At 40.5% G+C, this 19,561-nt stretch overlaps 1 protein-coding gene across 2 annotated transcripts in view; it reads right to left on the bottom strand.

The window, feature by feature from the left end:
- Positions 1 to 19,561, bottom strand: part of LOC120542004 (protein tweety homolog 3-like) — a 289,028-nt gene that overhangs the window by 107,708 nt on the left and 161,759 nt on the right. For both annotated transcript variants that reach the window (XM_039774078.1, XM_039774077.1), the window contains exon 5: positions 10,894 to 10,989. In XM_039774078.1, coding sequence (XP_039630012.1) covers positions 10,894 to 10,989 — 96 coding nt within the window. The remainder of the gene's footprint in view (positions 1 to 10,893; positions 10,990 to 19,561) is intronic.

The raw sequence follows: 19,561 nt of genomic DNA, 5'->3' as shown, positions 1-19,561 counted from the left end.
GTGGTTTAAAGCACAGCGTTATAGATCCTAGGTCATTCTACCTTCCTGTTATCCTAAATCTGACATGTCTAACACATATTTACTCAAATGTAAGAATGGAGAGACATGCTGTGCATTTAGTACCTGATTAAGGGTGCTTAAGTTGGAGACAAGAAAGCAGCTGGCATATTATTCAGAGTTGGTTTTTGCCTTGTGCCTAATGCCGCTGGACCCTGTGACCCTTTACTGGATTAAGACAGTCTGAACTGGGGTCAGTGTAAAACTTAGTTTAGCAAGTAAAACAGACAAGACACAGTTTCAAAATGGCATATGTAGAAAGACTTGTGAGCATCAAACCCTGCTACTGACACAGTGTGACCATGAGCAAGTCACTTCCTCTGCCTCTGCTCCAACTGGAAAAACAAAAGTAATGTGATCAATTGTGTCTCTTAAATGTTATAAATGTTGGATAAAAGCATCAGACAAATAATAACTAATAATAAGAATACATAGCCTCCAAGGGGTCCTGTCAGTCAAGGCCGGGTGTCAGCTTTGATATTCTGAAAGTTAAAAATCTATCGAAAGTGGTAGTTACCCATACTACATTGTGATTTCTCTGTGTTCTTGTTCTCATTCACTATATTTTGCTTCCGAAAGGGCAACAATTGTTGGATAATTTCAGTTAGCCACATGTCAGGGAGTACAGCAGGCTGCTAACTGTTTTAGTGATCCAATGGCATTCCTCTCCCTATGTTCATGAGTGCTTAGAGGCAACTGTTCTGAATCAGAGTTAGGAAAGAAGGTGTAGCAGTGACGGTTGGTGCCACGATATGATGACAACAGGCATCTTAGTGCAACTCCTGGCCTGACAAAAGTGAGGACTAGTGAAGTACAAAAGGGGTCTCATGAGAGCAGTCCAATTAGTCTGTAGTCAGGTCTTCTGTGAAGGAAGGAAGTGGGGCCAGCATGATCATGGAGGAGAGCAGAGACTAAAGAAGGCCATTCCCAGCACCATCACCATTTCTGTGGAGATTACACATCCTACAAGTGTCTACATGGCTTATTTTTGGGGTTCTCCAGTGTTCCACCCACATCACAAGATGTATGTGCTGGGTTGATGAGCAACTCTAAATTTGTAGCTGAGTATGGGTGTGGGCATGACAGGCAGGCACCAGGTCCAAAGTTTGTTCCTGCCAGGACAGAACCATGAAATTGATTAAGCAGATTTAATAACATGCAAGAGAACTGACAGTTTGAACCACCACTTACATGGTAAGTGAAATGCAAGGCGGAAGAGGGGTTAAAGGCAAGTGGGCAAGAGGGGCAGCCAGCTTGGCAGTTACACAGCGACTCCTCAGTGGTGCTCAGTTTGTGCATCAGAGTCTGATTTGGCATTATTTGTCTGTTAACTATATTAATGACTCAGCCACATGACTTTGCAAAAGTCAGATAAATTTCCACCCAAAATTTGAGAAGGATACATTTTGCACACTAGAGTTTATGGAATGACAAAATTAGGTCTCTGTCATTTAAGAGTGTTTTAGGCTCATTCCACATGCACAAACACTCGGAAAGAAATGGAAATGTCATTTAATGGCTTGTTTTTTTATTAAATAAGGAAATATACTGACGCCTATAGAAGATAAAAATGAAATGCCAGGTCAGAAAAGCGAGCCGTGCGTTACTAAATTGGACGCAAAAAAATCGGCACCGATCTACTCACTGCAAAAATGTATTGCTCTGAACTGACACGTAATTTAGTTCCAGTGTATTGCTATTCAACTACAGTCTTGCAGAGGACATTTCATTTGGATTGATCCCTGGCACTGCGCCCGTCTCCCTCTTCTCGCAAATCAATGCACATTGATGAGCATAGGAGAAAGCACGGAAACTTTCTTTCAGATTAGCTCTAAGCAAGCATGCAAGAAGTAGGCTCGCCCTTAATGAAAAGGCTAATCTGTCTTATTCTCTCATTTTCCAGAATTGAAGCACAGATAAGTTAAATTTGTGAAGTAAAAAATAAAAGTTAAAAAAGATTTTGAACAGCATTACTTCCCAAAAAAAAAACCTACCAGACTGAACAGATAAAACACTCACTTTGTTTTTAAATGAGGTAGTTGGCAATGGTCAGTGTGCTACTCATGTTCCAGACTGATACTCTAACAGACGACTGGAATACCACTAGAATGGCACCATAGCATTATAAACCTGGCAAAGCTGTGTAGCTTGGTGTCGATGCAGCAGATATGAAACCTCAAGACTGCAATTCAAATCCGGCTGTGTACGCCTGTGTGCCAAGTCTAAGATCACTTGATGCTGGTTAAGTATACTTGCACAAAAGAAATGATTGGAGAAATTTAGAAAAATTTCTATTGTTTTATTTATTTAAGGGAAAAACAAAGTGGTTAGCACTTCTGCTTCACATCCCCACATGTGTGCATGCCCTGCATTAGGCTGGCATCACATTTAGGGCTGATTTCTGCCCTTGCACCATACAAACCTGAAGTGGAATAAGTGAATTTAGCAAAATAATGCAAAGATGTATAATATAATCCACCTTAATAAAAGGACAAGTGTCTGTGTGTTTGTCCAGCTTTCTATGTCTCTCTCATTTCAACAGATGGCACATTATGAACATTAACACTGTTCATATACTGAACTGTAGAGAAGTGTCCAGCTGCAGTCAGGACAGTTTAAGGCCTTGGACAGATCCAAGCACTTTGGACACTGTGAGGTCCATAAATTGATATCCTCTTCTGGAGCCATTCTCCTGTTTCGCAGTTGAACTGACACTTCTATTAAATGCCCCTCATGACAATTTCAATTCCACTTAGTTCCTGCACTCAAATGTTCAGCATTTATTAAACCTCTAGACTAACGAGGTCTCTCAGTTCTGCTTCTGAAGCAGTTGTTTTGGTGTCATATATTAATAACAAATTTAGCAAAAAATCTTAAAATTTTGTATTTTATAGCATATGTTTTATATCTGCGTTTGCCATGTCTCATTCATGAGACTGCACTTTTTAATACGTTAGTTATATGCTGCACTCAACAGAGTAGTGGCTCTGTGGCTAAAGATCTACACTGGTAATCAGAAGGTTGACCCCAAGTAAAAATGGGAAATGCTAAGGAAGAAGATGAAGAAGAATAAATTATATGCTGCACTCAGCTACGATTAACACTACATATCCTTATAGACTCTGAATTGAATAAATCATAGAATTTGTGCAAACAGTGAAAATATGCAGTACTACATGCTGGACATTTAGGAGCTCTTTACAGTCCTGTCTTTATGGTCCTCTCTGTGTTATATCATTAGTACTGTATTATTACTGGTGTACAAAATTTTCATATTTATATTAATGATGCATTAGTTGGGGCGGAGTTTATGCTCCAGAGGAATGACACACTCGCCCTCGGAAGCATGAAGAGGTATAAAGTAGTTGTTCGAGTTGCCCAGCAAAGACCTTCTCCATTAGCCGAGCGACTTTGCGTACCAATTGGGGATGGCTCGCGATTTTGCAGGAACTACGAAGAGACTTTTATTATATTACCATGACATTTTACCCTGGTGAAGCTTTTTTTTATTTATAATAAATATTTTTTGCACATACATTCATTTGCCACCATTACTATAATAGTACTGTACATTTAGCACAAAAGTGTACCACAAACATGGGGGTGGGGGCGTGGAAAGTGGGTGGAGTCAAAAGAGACACAGCTGACACTGGCATCATCTTACTGGCCACAGAATGACTGAGGCCTAAAACTGTCCTGACTGCAGCTGGACTCTACTGGAACTGTACTGAATGGCATGTAACAATCACAATTGCACTGCAGTTTTTATTCCAACAGATAGTGCATCACAAACATTTGTAGTAATGCAGTTTAGTGCTACAAATGTTTGTGATTCATCATCTGTTGGATTGGAAAATGCAGTGTGTTTTATCACTGCATGCATTACAAAATACATTCCAATGGATGGTACAGTGCAAACATTAAACTGAAGTCTACGTTAATTTCCTAAATTTCAACTCATCTTAGATGGGGAGCACAGCCAGTATAACAGAAGAGAATAGAAACAATTTATTTTAAGTTATTTTATTTAGTACCCTTATATGGTGAACACCACCCTAAGGCTCCTGACAAGAATATAGCTATATTAAAATCTGTTCATTTTTACTCAGGTAGGTCTTGCAGGTGATCACATACTGAGTCAATGGTGGAGATTACACCTGTAACTGTCTGATTTATATTCCTACTCTTTAACCATTAGATCACACTACCTGCAAAGTTCAAAATAATCCAACTGTTTTATAAACCCGCTTTAGTGTGATCAGGGTCGTAGTGAACCTGGAGTCTATCTCAGAAAGCATAGGGTGCAAAGCACAAGCAAGCCCTGGATGAAGCACCATTCCATTGCATAGTGGGCATAATATAATCATTATATATAATACGCTACCGTGGCTGTCCATTTGTCTGTCCAGGATTTTAAATCACCTGTAGCTTTGAACTATTGACCTGAAATTTGGTACACATATAACTACGTGAAGTCTACTATCCACTGTCGGGGTGATGATTGACCTCCAAGGTTATTCCTCTTTTTATTTTATTTTATTGTAGAATCAACTTTTGGCAGTGGCCAGCAGGGCAGCCGTGCGGTGCATGCGTATGGGCGCCGTTCTCATTTCCAACCACCTACGCCGTCACTTCCCCTACATCTTCATATCTTAAATCATTCTTGAGGCAGATTGAACACTACAGCGTAAGTGACAAATTAAAGAAAATGTAATAAGGAATTGCAACACAAACACTGACTTAATCAGTTTTAACGTGAAAAGATGCTGACAAAAGAAAAGAAGAAGCAGGCTGCTAGGGTGGAGAAAAGAAGAGCTACTCAGGAAGCAGCAAGCGCATCAACCTCTGAACAAATGAATGCTAAACGTACAGAGAAAGAGGATGAAAACTAGGAACGCTCAAGTCAAGTGTACTCACTGCACGCTATCGTGCAGTGTGCCGTTACTGGTATAATATAATATAATATAATATAATATAATATAATACAATATAATATAATATAATTGTTCCTAGTATGTGCTTGGTGTGTGGGTGTGTACGTGCCCTACAGTGGGCTGGTGCCCTGCCCGGGGTTTGTTTCCTGCCTTGCGCCTTGTGTTGGCTGGGATTGGCTCCAGCAGACCCCCCGTGACCCTTTAGTTGGGATATAGTGGGCTGGATAAGGGATGGATGGATAATATAATGTAATGTAATGTAATGTAATGTAATATAATAAGTAAGTAGTGCTGTCACCTCATGGATCCAACTTTCTGGGCTTGAATTTCCCACCCAGTCGTTGTCTGTGTAGTGTTTCCATGTTCTCCCAATGACTGGAGGAATTTCCCACTGGGTACCCTGGATCTCCAAGGATATGCAGGTTAGCTTCATTGATAATTCCAAACTGACCCTGTGTAGGTCTGGGTATGCGTGAGTGTACTGGTGCTCCATGCAGAGCTTTTCCTACCTTGGATACTGAGCTGCTGGGATAATCTTGGCTCCCGAATAACTCTGAATTTGACTAAGCAAATTTAAAAATGCTATATATGTAAGAATGTCAGAGCTGGTGCTTATCCTGGTGAAAAGTAGGAACAAACTGTGGATGAGAGCCAGGATGCTGCTGTTCACACTCATACACACTTTCATACTCCTACTCAGTTCCAATTGGTGAATTTAGAGTAAATGATCCAAAATGCACATCTTTGGGGTAACAGAAGAATCCCAGAGTGCCCCGACACAAAATCAAACAAATATGAAGACAACATGAAAATTCAGGCAGAAACCTGGTTGGCACTCAAATAAAGCAAGATGGAATGGGAGGAGATTACATGATATGGGTGGCAGTGTTTCCAGTTGCTATCTTACAGATCTGGCATCTTGGGTTCAAATCCTCCATCTGGTTTTTGTTAGTATTCAATTTACATGTACTCCCTGTATCTGAAAGGGACTTACTCCTATATCCCCAAAGACAGTTTAGGTTAACTGGGGAATTTAAACTAGCCCCTCATTGAGTATGGGTGTGTAAACGCCTGGTGCCTTTTTCACGGTTGTTTCCCACCTTGACTTCAGCGCTGCAGGGATTGGCTCTAATTAACATGATGGTAAAATGAATTAATTGGGTTTTAAAACGTATGATATAATATAATATAATATAATCTATATATATAATTCACTAAGGCAAGACACCCATGGAAAGGCAAGACAACCATAATAAGCACGCCGGAAGGGGCGTGGATTCACTAAGCCGCCGACAAGTGAGACACCTATGGCGCATGCAGGAAACAGCCACACCCGCCAACTCCAAGACCATTGGATACGACGACAACTCGCAGGGCCACGCCCACCAACTCGGACGTGACGACACAGAAAAAATGCCGTCATTTATATTCGTCTGTCGTAGAGGCCACATGCAGTGCAGGTCAGGTTAATGTCATGTGCATGTCATGCACCTCCAAGCTACGTTGACTGTTCATAGAGGCATGTTTCTCGCGGAGGTGAATCGCCATATGCAGCACCGGCTGGCGTCTACCCTCGCTCTCTAGGCATTCACACTGCCTGCCCATTTGCCCGGACACAAAAACTCACCGACCACCCAGTTACTCTCTTTCGTCTGTGGTAAGAGTTCACATGCATGTCTAAGCCACGCGGCGTTTGTTATGCCGCGGGTTCACTATTGTGTTGTATTTTGCTCTCTCCAGAGTTCCATCTTTTCATTCACTTACTGTTGCATTCTCACAACCCGTTTTAAACATCCGTGTCTTTCCAGAAGTGTTTAGCATTCAATAAATAATTATGCATGACATTGAGCGTGTGTCTACCCAGCGTTGGTAAGCCGTTGAACCCCATTCGGGCTGCAAACAGTGGAATTCCCACTAAGTGCGACTCATACGCTCCCACTGGTTGTGTCCCAACCCTTTGTACACACCCCACTCCCACCTCGCTACTACAGTAGTCGGGTGTCTTGGTGGATTATATATAGAAAAGCAGCCAAAACCGCACAGAGCAATGAAAAGTCTATGTCAGTCACAGGTACATCTAGACTGTGTAAAGAGGTGGGCACGTGAGCGGGCAGTGCATACTCAACGAGAAATCAGCAGACTAACATGACAGATGGAGCTGAATGGACGTCCTTCTACTCTCCACCCGCTCCACACTCCGCGCCGTGCACCCCCATCCCTCCGTCTGGCAGAAGAAGGCGCGAGGACGGTCCGCCAGTTTTCAGTCACGGACGATTGTGTGTTGGTTCGTTCCGTGCATTGTTACAATGTGGCTTTTCTTGCTGATTTATTACATTACCGATTTTTCAAATGTTAATTTTCTCCCTGTGCTTAAAAATCATTAAAAAACCGGCCTGATTATGTGGCGTATGGTATGCCGCGGGTTGGCTAGTATAATATAATATAATATAATATAATATAATATAATATAATATAGGTTGAAAGGAGTTTAATAAGAAGGCCAGCCCCATATAGGCCCATCTCTACTACTGAGATCAACCTCATCAAGGCCTTATTACTTATTTTAAATCCCAGCATTTAAAATGAAAGATTTTGCCCACTAAAATGAAAATGAATGCACTCGTCAAAAACAAGCTGATTGCTTCAGCTTCACTTACAAAGAAGAAAGAAACAATTGGCAGTGAATAAACAATTAGACAATAAGCTGGAAGAAGAGAAGTTATTGCCTCTACTGTTTTCTTCGTCTATTATAAACAGTTGGCAAAATGACAAACACACAGCCTGGTTGTTCATGCAGAATACAAAGACATGCTTATACCATATGTCCGACAATCCATTTATCCAATCAGCCATCTCTGAAACCAGCTTTTCCATCCCTGGATCAAAGGAAGCTGATGCCTAATGCAAATTGTGAATATTCTAGTGTCATACATTTCTGTCCTGTGGCCAGTTGTGGAGGGTTAATGGCACACATGGTCCCACTGCAATATGATATAAGACAGCACCTTACAACCCAACAATGGCTGTAACAAAAGAGCTCAGTTATACTAAATAGGTCCTTACAGATTAGGAAGGCCTACCTGCTGCGTGAAATGCATGTCCAATCAATATATGTGCATAAGCAGCCAGACTTATGAGCCACCTCAGTCTCTATCACCTGTGTGCAGACCCCTTTTCCACATATCAGAAATGAAGTCTGGTCAGGCAGAAAGGTCTTATGGTTTTGAGTTCAGAACATAAAACCTAAAAGCTTAAGTTCACAAGCCATTGCTGAACTGTTTAAAAATATTGAACTCCCTGCTTCCCCGTTAACTGAAAAATTAACTGATTGTTATATAGTGCATTTCCAGCATACCAAGGCTTTTTATATTCATATACTGAAACAGTTTTTTAGAATCCTGACTTGTGGGTTGACATAGCCTGACATATCTCAGAAGTATTAGCCATAAGGCAGAACCTGATCCCCCCAACACATTTTAGAGCACACTCTAGCACAATCCTATATCCAGTCATTCATTGTTAGCACTACATAAACTCGACATAGTTTCGAACTAAGGACAGCTGTGCCCCCCTGTTGCCCAAATAAAATAAACAACTGTAGTTATCGTGAACACTACAAGTCATCAAGCTTCAGACCTATAAAACTCCACACTCACGATTTCAGGAGATGAACATTAAACCATCTCGGAGGTAGGCAGCCTCTGGGAAAGGCTGGCACAAAGAAACATGGGCGGCAGGCTGATGGGAGTCACGCTTGTTGTTGAGAGTGTCAATTCTGAAATTGCTAACACTGAACCACAGAGTTGGATTCTTCCCACTCACCACACAAACCACAGCAGCCAGCACTGTCAGGCAGTTACTAAACGCCTTTGGTCTTTTACATAAATTCAACCTCCGATTCACACGAAGCAACCTGCAATTTGAAGTGTTATTCTCCCACACACTCCCACCTGAAAGTGACAGCAAAGACGTCTTCTATTTTTGTGCAATGGTTATTAAAAAAAAAAAAAGTAGACTGGAGCTAAAAACGAGGAATGGCTTTTTTTTTTTTTTTCACGGGGTTGCCCACAGGCCAAGAAAACAAAACAGCTGCTTGGCTTTTTCAGCAGTATCATGTTGTCAACAGAGAATCGAGTGTGTCAAATTTTGTACATGACTGGCATAGCGAAAAAGCAGCTAGGTTATGAAACATGACATTCTCAAAGTTATTTGATCAAATTCAGAGTTTTCAAAGAACAAATTCTCTCCCTGAAGAAAAGCAGAATGGCATGATAACCGGAGTACTAAACACAGACATAAAACAGTCACAAAATTCAAATTGATAATCCTGAGATGACATCACTAAACACTGTGTCACCATAAACTATAATAATAATATTAAAAGAGAAAAAGGGTCCATTCTGGCTCACCAGGATTCTGTATCCACATCACGACACATGTCTTTAAATTTATCCTGATTTTGCCCATATACTGCAGTGACAGATTACAGAAAATGCAAAAAACCTTACTCACAATATTAGAGGATGTCTCACAAACACATAGGACTCAAAAATGTGCAAATTTAAATTTTGGTCAGTGGGTTCACTTTGACACCTGAATTTGTTAGGAAGTGTATCCTTTCAACAAACGTGTACAATTTACTGTAATTTGCTATTTTGAATGTTCAAAAAAAAAAAAAAGCATTGTACAACTGCGTTGGGTTAACATCATGACAGCTGGATTAAACGCGTTGGGTAGGTCTTAGTATTTAATTAATTTGGACTTCAGTTAATCATAGACCCTCTACAACCAACACCTAACAGCAGCAGTGCCATTGTAACATCACTTGAATTGGAATCTGCTGTCTGTGTAAGCTACTCAGCCAACACAAGCTTATTGAAATTGTAAAGTGCTGGTAAAAAGCATGGATTTAAATGTGAGTACATTCTGTATCACTGTTATTTTGGTATAGGACTTATTGTTACAAAAATATTTAATGAACAAAAATGTTATAGTTGACCCTAAAAAATGTAAATTGCTCCAACTTTTAAATCAGTTAGTAAGTCTCCAGATGAATCCAAATGTTATGTCATTTATACATTGTCTAATCTCTTTCTTCTTTCTCCAGAACTAATTTAAAAATTAAGAGAATGAACAAAAAAACACATTCTTCCTTTGAATAATTCTAACATACTTTCTGAAAAACACATCTCAAATGAAATCTCAGTGCTTCTTACTATAAAGAAATGTGATTCCTCTTAATGCCCTGACAATAATCCCCAAGCCCTCCTCCTTCTGTAAGCCAACATCTTCATTGATAAAATCCAGTTCCAGTTTGAGGTAGGAACAGGGGATCTAAAAGTTGTTAATGAGTCAAATTGATAAAGAAAACATTACACATTAAGGCATCGTGAATTTTGTATTAAAAGGATCTATAGATCCAATTCTAGATTATGAGCCAAAGGGGAGAGAGAGAGGTTAGGCGCACACGCCGCACCCACCACACGACAAACCAACTCAGGATCCAGATTAGGACCCGAGTGCAGCCATGCAATGGGTGACATCTCAGTACCACACTAGTTCAGATGGAGTAGAACAGTGTGAGGTTTTTTATGGTGGTTGGAGGGCCAATTCTGCCACCAACCCCAAAGGTTTCCCTGCAGGTTGGAGAGCCTACATGCAGGGATGGATGCAGATTAACATCATACCCAGGAAAGAGCAATTGCAGGTGAAGGGCCTTGCTCAAGGGTCCAAAAGAGCAGAGTCCCCTTTGGCATTTACAGGATTCAAACCGGCAACCTTCTGATTGCCAGTGCAAATCCCTAGCCTCAGAGCCACCACTCCGCCTAAATGAGTCACATCCCCTATTAATATTCCTTTTATTAATATTCTATAAATCTCTTTCAGATACATCCAAACTTACCCAATAAGAGTGCCTTTGGAATTGCGTATTAGTCCAAACAGCACCAGCAGGCAGATGAGCACATCGAACAGAAGAAGACCCAGGTATGCCAGCCACCTATCAAAAAAGAACAGTTAAAATCAGTGACTGATGTAAATATCTGGCCAGGGATTTAACTTAAAGATCCTGCAATAAGGAACCATATTAGGTTCACAAAGATGTGACAAAACTACTCTATGCATAATTTTATTATAGACTGCATAGAATGATAATACAGAATTCATGAAGTAACCCCCATAGTGTTTTAGTAATTATTTATACACCTTCTTAGCAGTACAAAATTACTTTAATTAATTTGATGAGACTCTATTGCCATTGACTCTTATTAAATACTTCAGTATGGCTATAGCCTTTTTAGGTTGTGCAAAGAATTTTTCAATGTTTTTATTGAAGAATTACAACCAATATTGTTGTTGGTTCCTTTCACATACAGTATATGGCAGGGGTCTCCAACTCCAGTCCTGGAGAGCTACTGTGGCTGCAAGTTTTCATTCTCTTTTCTTAATTAGTGACCAGTTTTTGCTGCTAATTAACTGCTTCCCTTTATTTTAATTGACTTTATTTGAGACTCTAACCGCTGAATTGATTCTTTTTTCCTTAAACGGCCCCTAAACATAAATTTGATGTGAAGTGAGCCAACAGTTGACCAACTAAGTTGGGGCCTCAAACTCCAACCAACTTCATTCAGTTTCTTAATTTGAAGCCAATTCTCGTTGCTAATTAAACCCGTTATTTAATTCCATGGCGCTCATTGTGCCATGGCAGACACTTTCAAAACTGTTGATTTTCTTTTTTAAGAGCGCTGTCTGTCAAAAGGTTTTGTGGACCTGAGCAGATCAACATTACCAAGGCTTTCACCTTTCTTGAATTTCAGTTACTGTGTGATGGACGCAGGTTGTTGTTTATGTGTTGGTACATTTTGTGTCTTAATATTGTTTGGTTGCTAATTAAGGAAAAAAGAAATAATTAAGGGGCCTGAGTCTTTTAAAATTAAGGGAAAGAGTTAATTAGCAGCAAAATCTGGTCACTAATTAAGAAAAGGGTTAGAATGAAAACCTGCAGCCACAGTAGCTCTCCAGCACTGGAGTTGGAGACCCCTGATATATGGTATCCATCTTGATAGTTCAATAAAGCAGAAGTTACATTATTGTTCGTATGTTACTGAGTCGCCATATCACTTTATATATTTTTATTTACACATATGACTATCCTAAATGGACTCAGCACAGGTGTGCGTGTGTGTGTGTGTGTGTGAGAGACAGTATGCCATGCGATGGACATGAGCCTGAACAATGCTGACTTTTACATTATCCTTGAGGTTGCTAGGATTGATCCTGGCACATGTCATCCTGAATACGATTAAGGTGACTTGAAAATAGTTTGATGAAAACAACAATGTGTGTGCTTGTATGAGTTTGTGTGTAGTTTAAAATATGGTAATACAATATGGCAAAGACACAGGACAAAGTAAGCAGAGAACCTCTTGGCAATACAGATTATGGTGAAGGTCACACCACCGCCAAGTGTTCATAGCATTACAGCAACACTCATTTGTGTTACTATGTGTCGCATGGTACTCTGTGAAGTATTCTTTAGTTCTAACAGAAGTCATCATGTAGCTGAAGTAACAGTTGATTCTCCCAATCAAATCTCAGCTCAGTGATATTTGTTTTTTACTTTCTACTAGTATATACATACATACAGTGGGTACGGAAAGTATTCAGACCTCCTTCAATTTTTCATTCTTTGTTATATTGCAGCCATTTGATAAAATCATTTAAATTATTTTTTTTTCCTCATTAATGTTCACACAGCACCCCATATTCACAGACAAAAAAAAGAATTTTTGAAATTGTCGCAGATTTATTAAAAAAGAAAAACTGAAATATCACATGGTCCTAAGTATTCAGACCCTTTGCTCAGTATTTAGTAGAAGCACCCTTTTGAGCTAATACAGCCATGAGTCTTCTTGGGAAAGATGCAACAAGTTTTTCACACCTGGATTTGGGGATCCTCTGCCATTCCTCCTTGCAGATCCTCTCCAGTTCTGTCAGGTTGGATGGTAAGCGTTAGTGGACACCCATTTTTAGGTCTCTCCAGAGATGCTCAATTGGGTTTAAGTCAGGGCTCTGGCTGGGCCATTCAAGAACAGTCACAGAGTTGTTGTAAAGCCACTCCTTTGTTACTTTAGCTGTGTGCTTAGGGTCATTGTCTTGTTGGAAGGTAAACCTTCGGCCCAGTCTGAGGTCCTTAGCAGTCTGGAGAAGGTTTTTGTCCAGGATATCCCTGTACTTGGCCGCATTCATCTTTCCCTCGATTGCAACCAGTCGTCCTGTCCCTGCAGCTGAAAAACACCCCCACAGCATGATGCTGCCACCACCATGCTTCACTGTGGGGACTGTATTGGACAAGTGATGAGCAGTGCCTGGTTACTGAATACTTTCCGTACCCACTGTATATAGATATGTATGTACACAAAAATGTATGTATATGTATACGTAAATATAAATGTATATGAAGACATGCAAATGTATGTATGTATTGTTGAGATCAGCCCGACTACAGACAGACACCAGGACACACAAGTCCAAAAGCACACACTAATTTTATTTTCTTCATAGCACACACAGTGTACAAACCACCAACAATGCTCAAATACTGCTCAGTCCTTTTCTTCTTCTCTTTCCTTTGTCTTTACTCTCTTTTCCTTTGCCGCCTCCATTCCTATCCTGCAAACTCTGTCCTCTGCCTCCCGACTCCAGCTCTTTGAATGGAGTGTGGTGGCCCCTTTTACAGTTCACTCGGATGTGTTTCCAGGTGCTCCCTGATGACCTTCCTGCAGCATTTCCTGATGTGGCAGAAGTGCTCCATGGGTACCTGGAAGCACTCTGGGCATACCTACTTCCTGTTCTGGCAGAAGTGCTGCAGTCCATGGCTCCGTAACCATCCAGGCGCCCCCTGGCGGTGGCCATGGGCCCCAACAGGGTTGAGCTTCTACGCTCCGATCCTGTGGCCCCAATGCAAACTAGGGGGGCTGCTCTCTTGTGTCCCGGGAGAGGTATTGTCCCTCTCCCAGTCCTTCCATCTTCCAGGTGTCCCGGCTGGGCCGGAGCCCCAGCTGTCTGCCACAGTATACAGTCATGCGCTGATTAATCACTAACTGAGTTGAGGTAATTTGTACTTAATGACTGAGGGCCATAGAAAAACAACAGGATAGTAATGTTCTAAAAATTGCCCAAACCAGATGCAGCAATAAATTATTTTGTTATTTTTTCTACAGGTCTCATATGTTTTCTAAATCTTGGAGGGCCCTTTAATGTTTGTTTTAATCTGTGCCACTTCACTTGACTAATTCTTATGCATTTGGACTGCACTGCCTTGCTTACACCAGTGTTTATCAATCTTTATGATCCTGGAAGCCAGTTTTGCATTTTTAAATTCATTGACAACCCACTAGCAACAATTGCAAACAGCCCCCTTGGTGGAACAAGCTCAGACAGGGGTCCCCCTTAGTGAAACACAGGAAAACATACTGTTGCAGCACTGCCATTCGCTTAGGCAACTAACAGTGACCCACTGATAAACCACCATGATCTGCTCATAAACCAACAAAGGCAACCTGTGATCCATCAGTGGCAACTCAGTGGTTGAGAAACACCACCAAGGTGACCCAATACAACACACTCATGAAACAATGACAGCAACTCATGGACCTGGCTAGCAGCCGGCAAGATGTGAAGATCAGTTTGTGCTACTCCATGCCAGCAGTTCATGTATACATACTGGTGACCCACTCCAGAAACACATTGCCCCAATTGCAATGACCTACACACTGTGACCACCAAACGGCAAACTGACTGGTCCCAAATCGTGGCATAAGTCACTGCATGACTGTACATACATATACAAATATATGTTTGTGTGTGTGTGTATACATACATTCTCTCTGCTGGGTTTACCCTCCAGTTACTCCAGCTTTTCTTCTCACATTCCAAAGATGCTCATGTTACGCTGAATGGCAACACTAAATAGGCTCAGAGTTAAGTCTGTGTGGGCATGTGCGTGAGGATGTCACGTGATGGATTAGTTCACCAGACTGAGGGCGGCACAGTCCACTGCCCCGCTGTATATGTGTGGGACTTACATATTCTCCCATTATATCTGCATGAGTAAGAGTGTGGATGAGTGGGTAAGTAACAAACCCATCCAGCGCCGCTTCCTTTCTTGTTACCAGTGCTTCTGGTGAGACGCTCCAGCCTCCCCTTTAAGTAAACTGGATAAGCGGGTTAGTAAATGGTAGATTTATGAATGACTCTTTTACCAGAACGTCTTGCTTATGGACATAATGCAAGCATTGTTTATAAGGAATCAAATCTGTTACTTTGTGGTTGCTTATCCTTAAAAGCAGCACACCTCTGTTACCCAAGTCATGGTCATTTTCTTGAACAACTCATAACATTACAGGATCACTGGGACCCCCTCATTTGGATAGGGACACTCAAACCACACCCCCATATCGTAAACACAAGGAGGACGATTCAAAGGTGTAAAGTAGTATGCTGCTACCAGCAATAATTATGAAAGAGAAATCATCACTTTAACATCTTTCTAAATTTACCCAAGTTGATCACTGAGTATTTGAGGAACATAAAAATAACCCCATTATGCACTGTGATGATAGCCTGGAAGCTAAATTTACACTTTACTGCACCTGGGAAGCCCTAAACATTTCAGACTCCTAATTATTTTTTTCATCCTTTTTTTTTGGCACTTCCATTCACAGGAACTTTCTGTTGTATGGAGGCGTTAGCAGATTTTAGTTAGTGATTCCAGATGGGATACAACTTCAAAGTGAAGGCAGGGCTGCTACTGCATTATTTCAACACAGCAGTTTTCTTACAGTATTCAAATGCTTTTTGGGCTTTCTCAGTTTGGGCCTAATGAATTCCCCTAAGAATTTCATAAACAGAATATTACTGAAGGATGGCATGGTAGAAAATCCTGTTGGGAATAGGATGAATGCCTTCCACAGCGTCAAGCAGACTAAGGACCTCACAGCATCAGAGCCAGGCAGATAACCAGGCTGTGGTTGTTTATAGTTGGCATGCAAAGGAAAAACGAAACTTGTCAGTTGACTGGTGATTGATGTTTGATTACAAATGAGTGGATGTACAGTTAGGTCCACAAGTATTTGGATAGTGATACACTTTTCACAATTTGGGCTCTGCAGATGGATTTGAAATGAAGCAGTCAAGATGTGATTGAAGTGTAGACTTTCAGTATTAAGGTGTTTAACAAAAACATTGTATGAGCCATTTTGAAATGAAAGCCATTTTTAAACATGGCCCCCCTCTATTTTCAGGAACTCAAAAGTATTTGGACAAGCTAACACAATCATTAATATAATGACCACTTTCAATATTTGGTAGAAAATCCTTTCCATTCAATGACTGCCTGAAGTCTGGAACCCATGGCCATGTCTAAGTGCTAGGTTTCCATTCTACTGATACTTTGCCAGGTCTTTACTGCTGCTGTCTTCAGTTGCTGTTTGTTCATTGGACTTTTTGCCTTCAGTTTTGTCTTCAGCAAATTAAATGCTTGTCCAATTGGGTTGAGGTCAGTTGATTGGCCATTGAAGAATATTCCACTTCTTTGCCTTGAAAAGCACTTGGTTTGCTGTCACAGTATGTTTTGGCTCATTGTCCGTCTGTACTGCTAAGCGATGTTCTATCTGTTTTGCAGCATTTGGCTGAATCTAAGCAGACAGTATAGCCCTGTACACTTCAGAAATCATCCTGCTACTTCTGTCAGCAGTCGTATCATCCATAAACACCAGTGACCCATTGCCATTGGCAGTCACACTTGCCCATGTCATAACACTGCCTCCACCATGTTTCACAGATGATGTGGTATACTACCAATGATGAGTCATTCGTTCTCTTCTCCATACTCTTCTCTATCCATCATTCTGGTATATACTGATGTTAATTTCATTTGTCCAAGGAAAACTGTTCCAAACCTGGACTTGTTTTTTAAAAATGTTTTCTGGCAAAGTCTAACCTGTCCTTCCTATGCTTGAGGATTACCAATAGTTTGCACCTTGTGGTAAACCCTCTGTATTTATGTTTGTGATTTCTTCTCTTAATTGTAGACTTTGGCAATGATAGGTCTACCTCCCAGAAAGTGTCCTTGGTTTGGCTAATTATCGTGAATTGGGTTTTGTTCACCAAGGAAAGAATTATATGATCATCCAGAACTGTTGTCTTTCATGGTTGTCCAGGCCTTCTGATGTTGCTGAGCTCATTGGTTTGTTCCTTCTCTTTAAGAATGTACCAGCTGGTTGATTTGACCACTCCTGGTGTTTCTGCTATCTCTCAGATGGTTTTGTTTTGTTTTCTCTGTCTAATGTTGGCCTGTTTTTACTTGCATTTACAGCTCTTGGGACTTCATATTGCGATTTAGCAATTACAGTTTCCAAATGCAAATTCCACACTTGGAATCAATTCAAGACATTCTACCTGTTTAGTAGTTAATGAAATAACAAGGGACCTGGTCACACCTAGGAATGGAACAGATTTTCCAATTCAATTTGAGCCACTGAAAATGGGGGGACCATGTATGAAAATGGCTGTCATTTCTAAATGGCTCATAAGATATTTCTGTTAAACCCTTTGAATTAATGCTGAAAGCCTACACTTCAATCATGTAATTATTTCTTCATTTCAAATCCACTGTGGTGGCGCACAGAGCCAAAATGATGAAAAATGTGTCACTGTTGAAATAGATATGGACCTAAGTGTACTTGAGAACATGTGCTCCTTTGCTAAGGTTTGGTTCCTTCCCAGCATCAGTTGCTGCTGGGATATGCATCTGCTCTCCATCACACTAAGCAGGTTTATAAAAAGGCAGATAGGAGCAAAGTCTTTGAGAACAAATCCTCAGATTAGGTGGGCACAAAAAAAAGAAAATTCTATAAAAAAAATTAATTGATGCACCATTTCTGCAAAAGATGATATTACTCTCTTTGGCAGAAACAACCTCAAGCAGATGTTTCCTATCACTGTCTGTCAGCCTGTCAAATAGGTTAAAGATTTCCCATACCCCTATGCAGAATTCCTTCAACTTTGTAATGTTTAAGAGGTTTCTTGTGTGTACAGCCCAATTCAAATCCCCCACTGCATCTCAATGATATTTAGATCCTGGATTTGCTTTGGATATTCCAGAACCCTCCAAGTATTTATTTTTTGCCATTTATTAGGGTCATTTTCATGTTTCAAGGTCTTCTTTTAGTTGAGTTAATATCTTCTGACAGCAAATTAAATGCATGTCCACATTATCCTCAAGTACCCTCTGGTAAAATAAAGAACTCCCATTGGATTCTGTAATGGTATGCTGCCTAGGCCTTAGTGCAGCAAAGCAGCCCTAAACCGTAACACTTCTACCACTGTGGTTTATAGTTGGCATCAGGGTCTTCTGGTCAAATGCTGTCTTTGGTTTTCACCAAAATCGTCTTCTGATACTGTGGACAAATGAAATTTGCCTCAATGGTTTAGAGCACACTGTTTCAGAAGTCCTGTTTTATTTTCCTAAATGCTCATGGGAGATCATAAGCACAGAACTATTGTTGCAGACCTCCAGTGCAAACCTGATTTGTGCAAATTCTTTTTAATAAAACATAGACTCATGCACTTTGACATCAAAAGTGGTAACAGCTCTGTAGGTGTGAAATTCTGGGCTTCTTAGAGACTTCTTTCAGAAATCTCAGGCTTAACTTGAAGGGGCAGTCTGGCCTGGAAAAGAATGCAGTTGTTTGAAATCTCCACTTGTATTCCAGATAGTGGCATGGTTGATTTCCACTTTTTTGGAGATCTTTTTAAATTCCTTCCCAGACTCTAAAACCTTTTTTCCTTAGACTTCTGAGAGATGCAGTGATAACACACATCTCAAACACAAAGACCAAACCAAAACTGTCTAATGTTTAATTCGGACAGGGTCAGACAAGATCCTCTCTAAAGATATTCTAGTAAATCTGGTAGACCTGATTCTAATTTTGAGGTAGGGAATAAATGTGTGGGTATAATTGAGTGAAATTTCAATTTATGTTTAAGTTATACATTGGACTACAAATGTAAATGCGGCATGATTCTTGTTATATTATATTACCTTTATCTATAGATACTGTTTAAATGAAGATCAAATCTTGATATGTACACATATATTAAAAAAGAAAAAACCTTTTCACATTGCCATACGAACACTGAATTTAAAGCATTTTTGACATGTAGCACCAATCCCCTCGATATGAAAAAAACAGTCAGCTTCTAACACATTTTGGGGGAAAGGGAAAGCATTTTTTTTAGATTCACTTACTTATGAAAAGTGGGAATCTCCCTTAGGCCATTATAGACTGGACTCTGCATCCGGTATGAAAAACATGCAGTCTGCCCCGTCTGTACAAAATCAGATACCCAAGAAAGGCCGAGACGGCAAGCAGATTGAATTTGTCATTAGAAGCTGCCATGAAAAACAATACCACTAGTGACAAGGAGCTCAAAAAAGCAAAGGCAGGAGGCAAAGTTAACCAGTCCAGTACTAAATAAACCCCACTAAATAAGAGTGAAGACGTCAG

This window comes from Polypterus senegalus, chromosome 13 (genome assembly GCF_016835505.1).
Source record: "Polypterus senegalus isolate Bchr_013 chromosome 13, ASM1683550v1, whole genome shotgun sequence".
Lineage (NCBI taxonomy): Eukaryota > Metazoa > Chordata > Cladistia > Polypteriformes > Polypteridae > Polypterus > Polypterus senegalus.
Note: the sequence above shows the minus strand (reverse complement) of the source record. Positions and strands in the feature narration are given on the sequence as shown.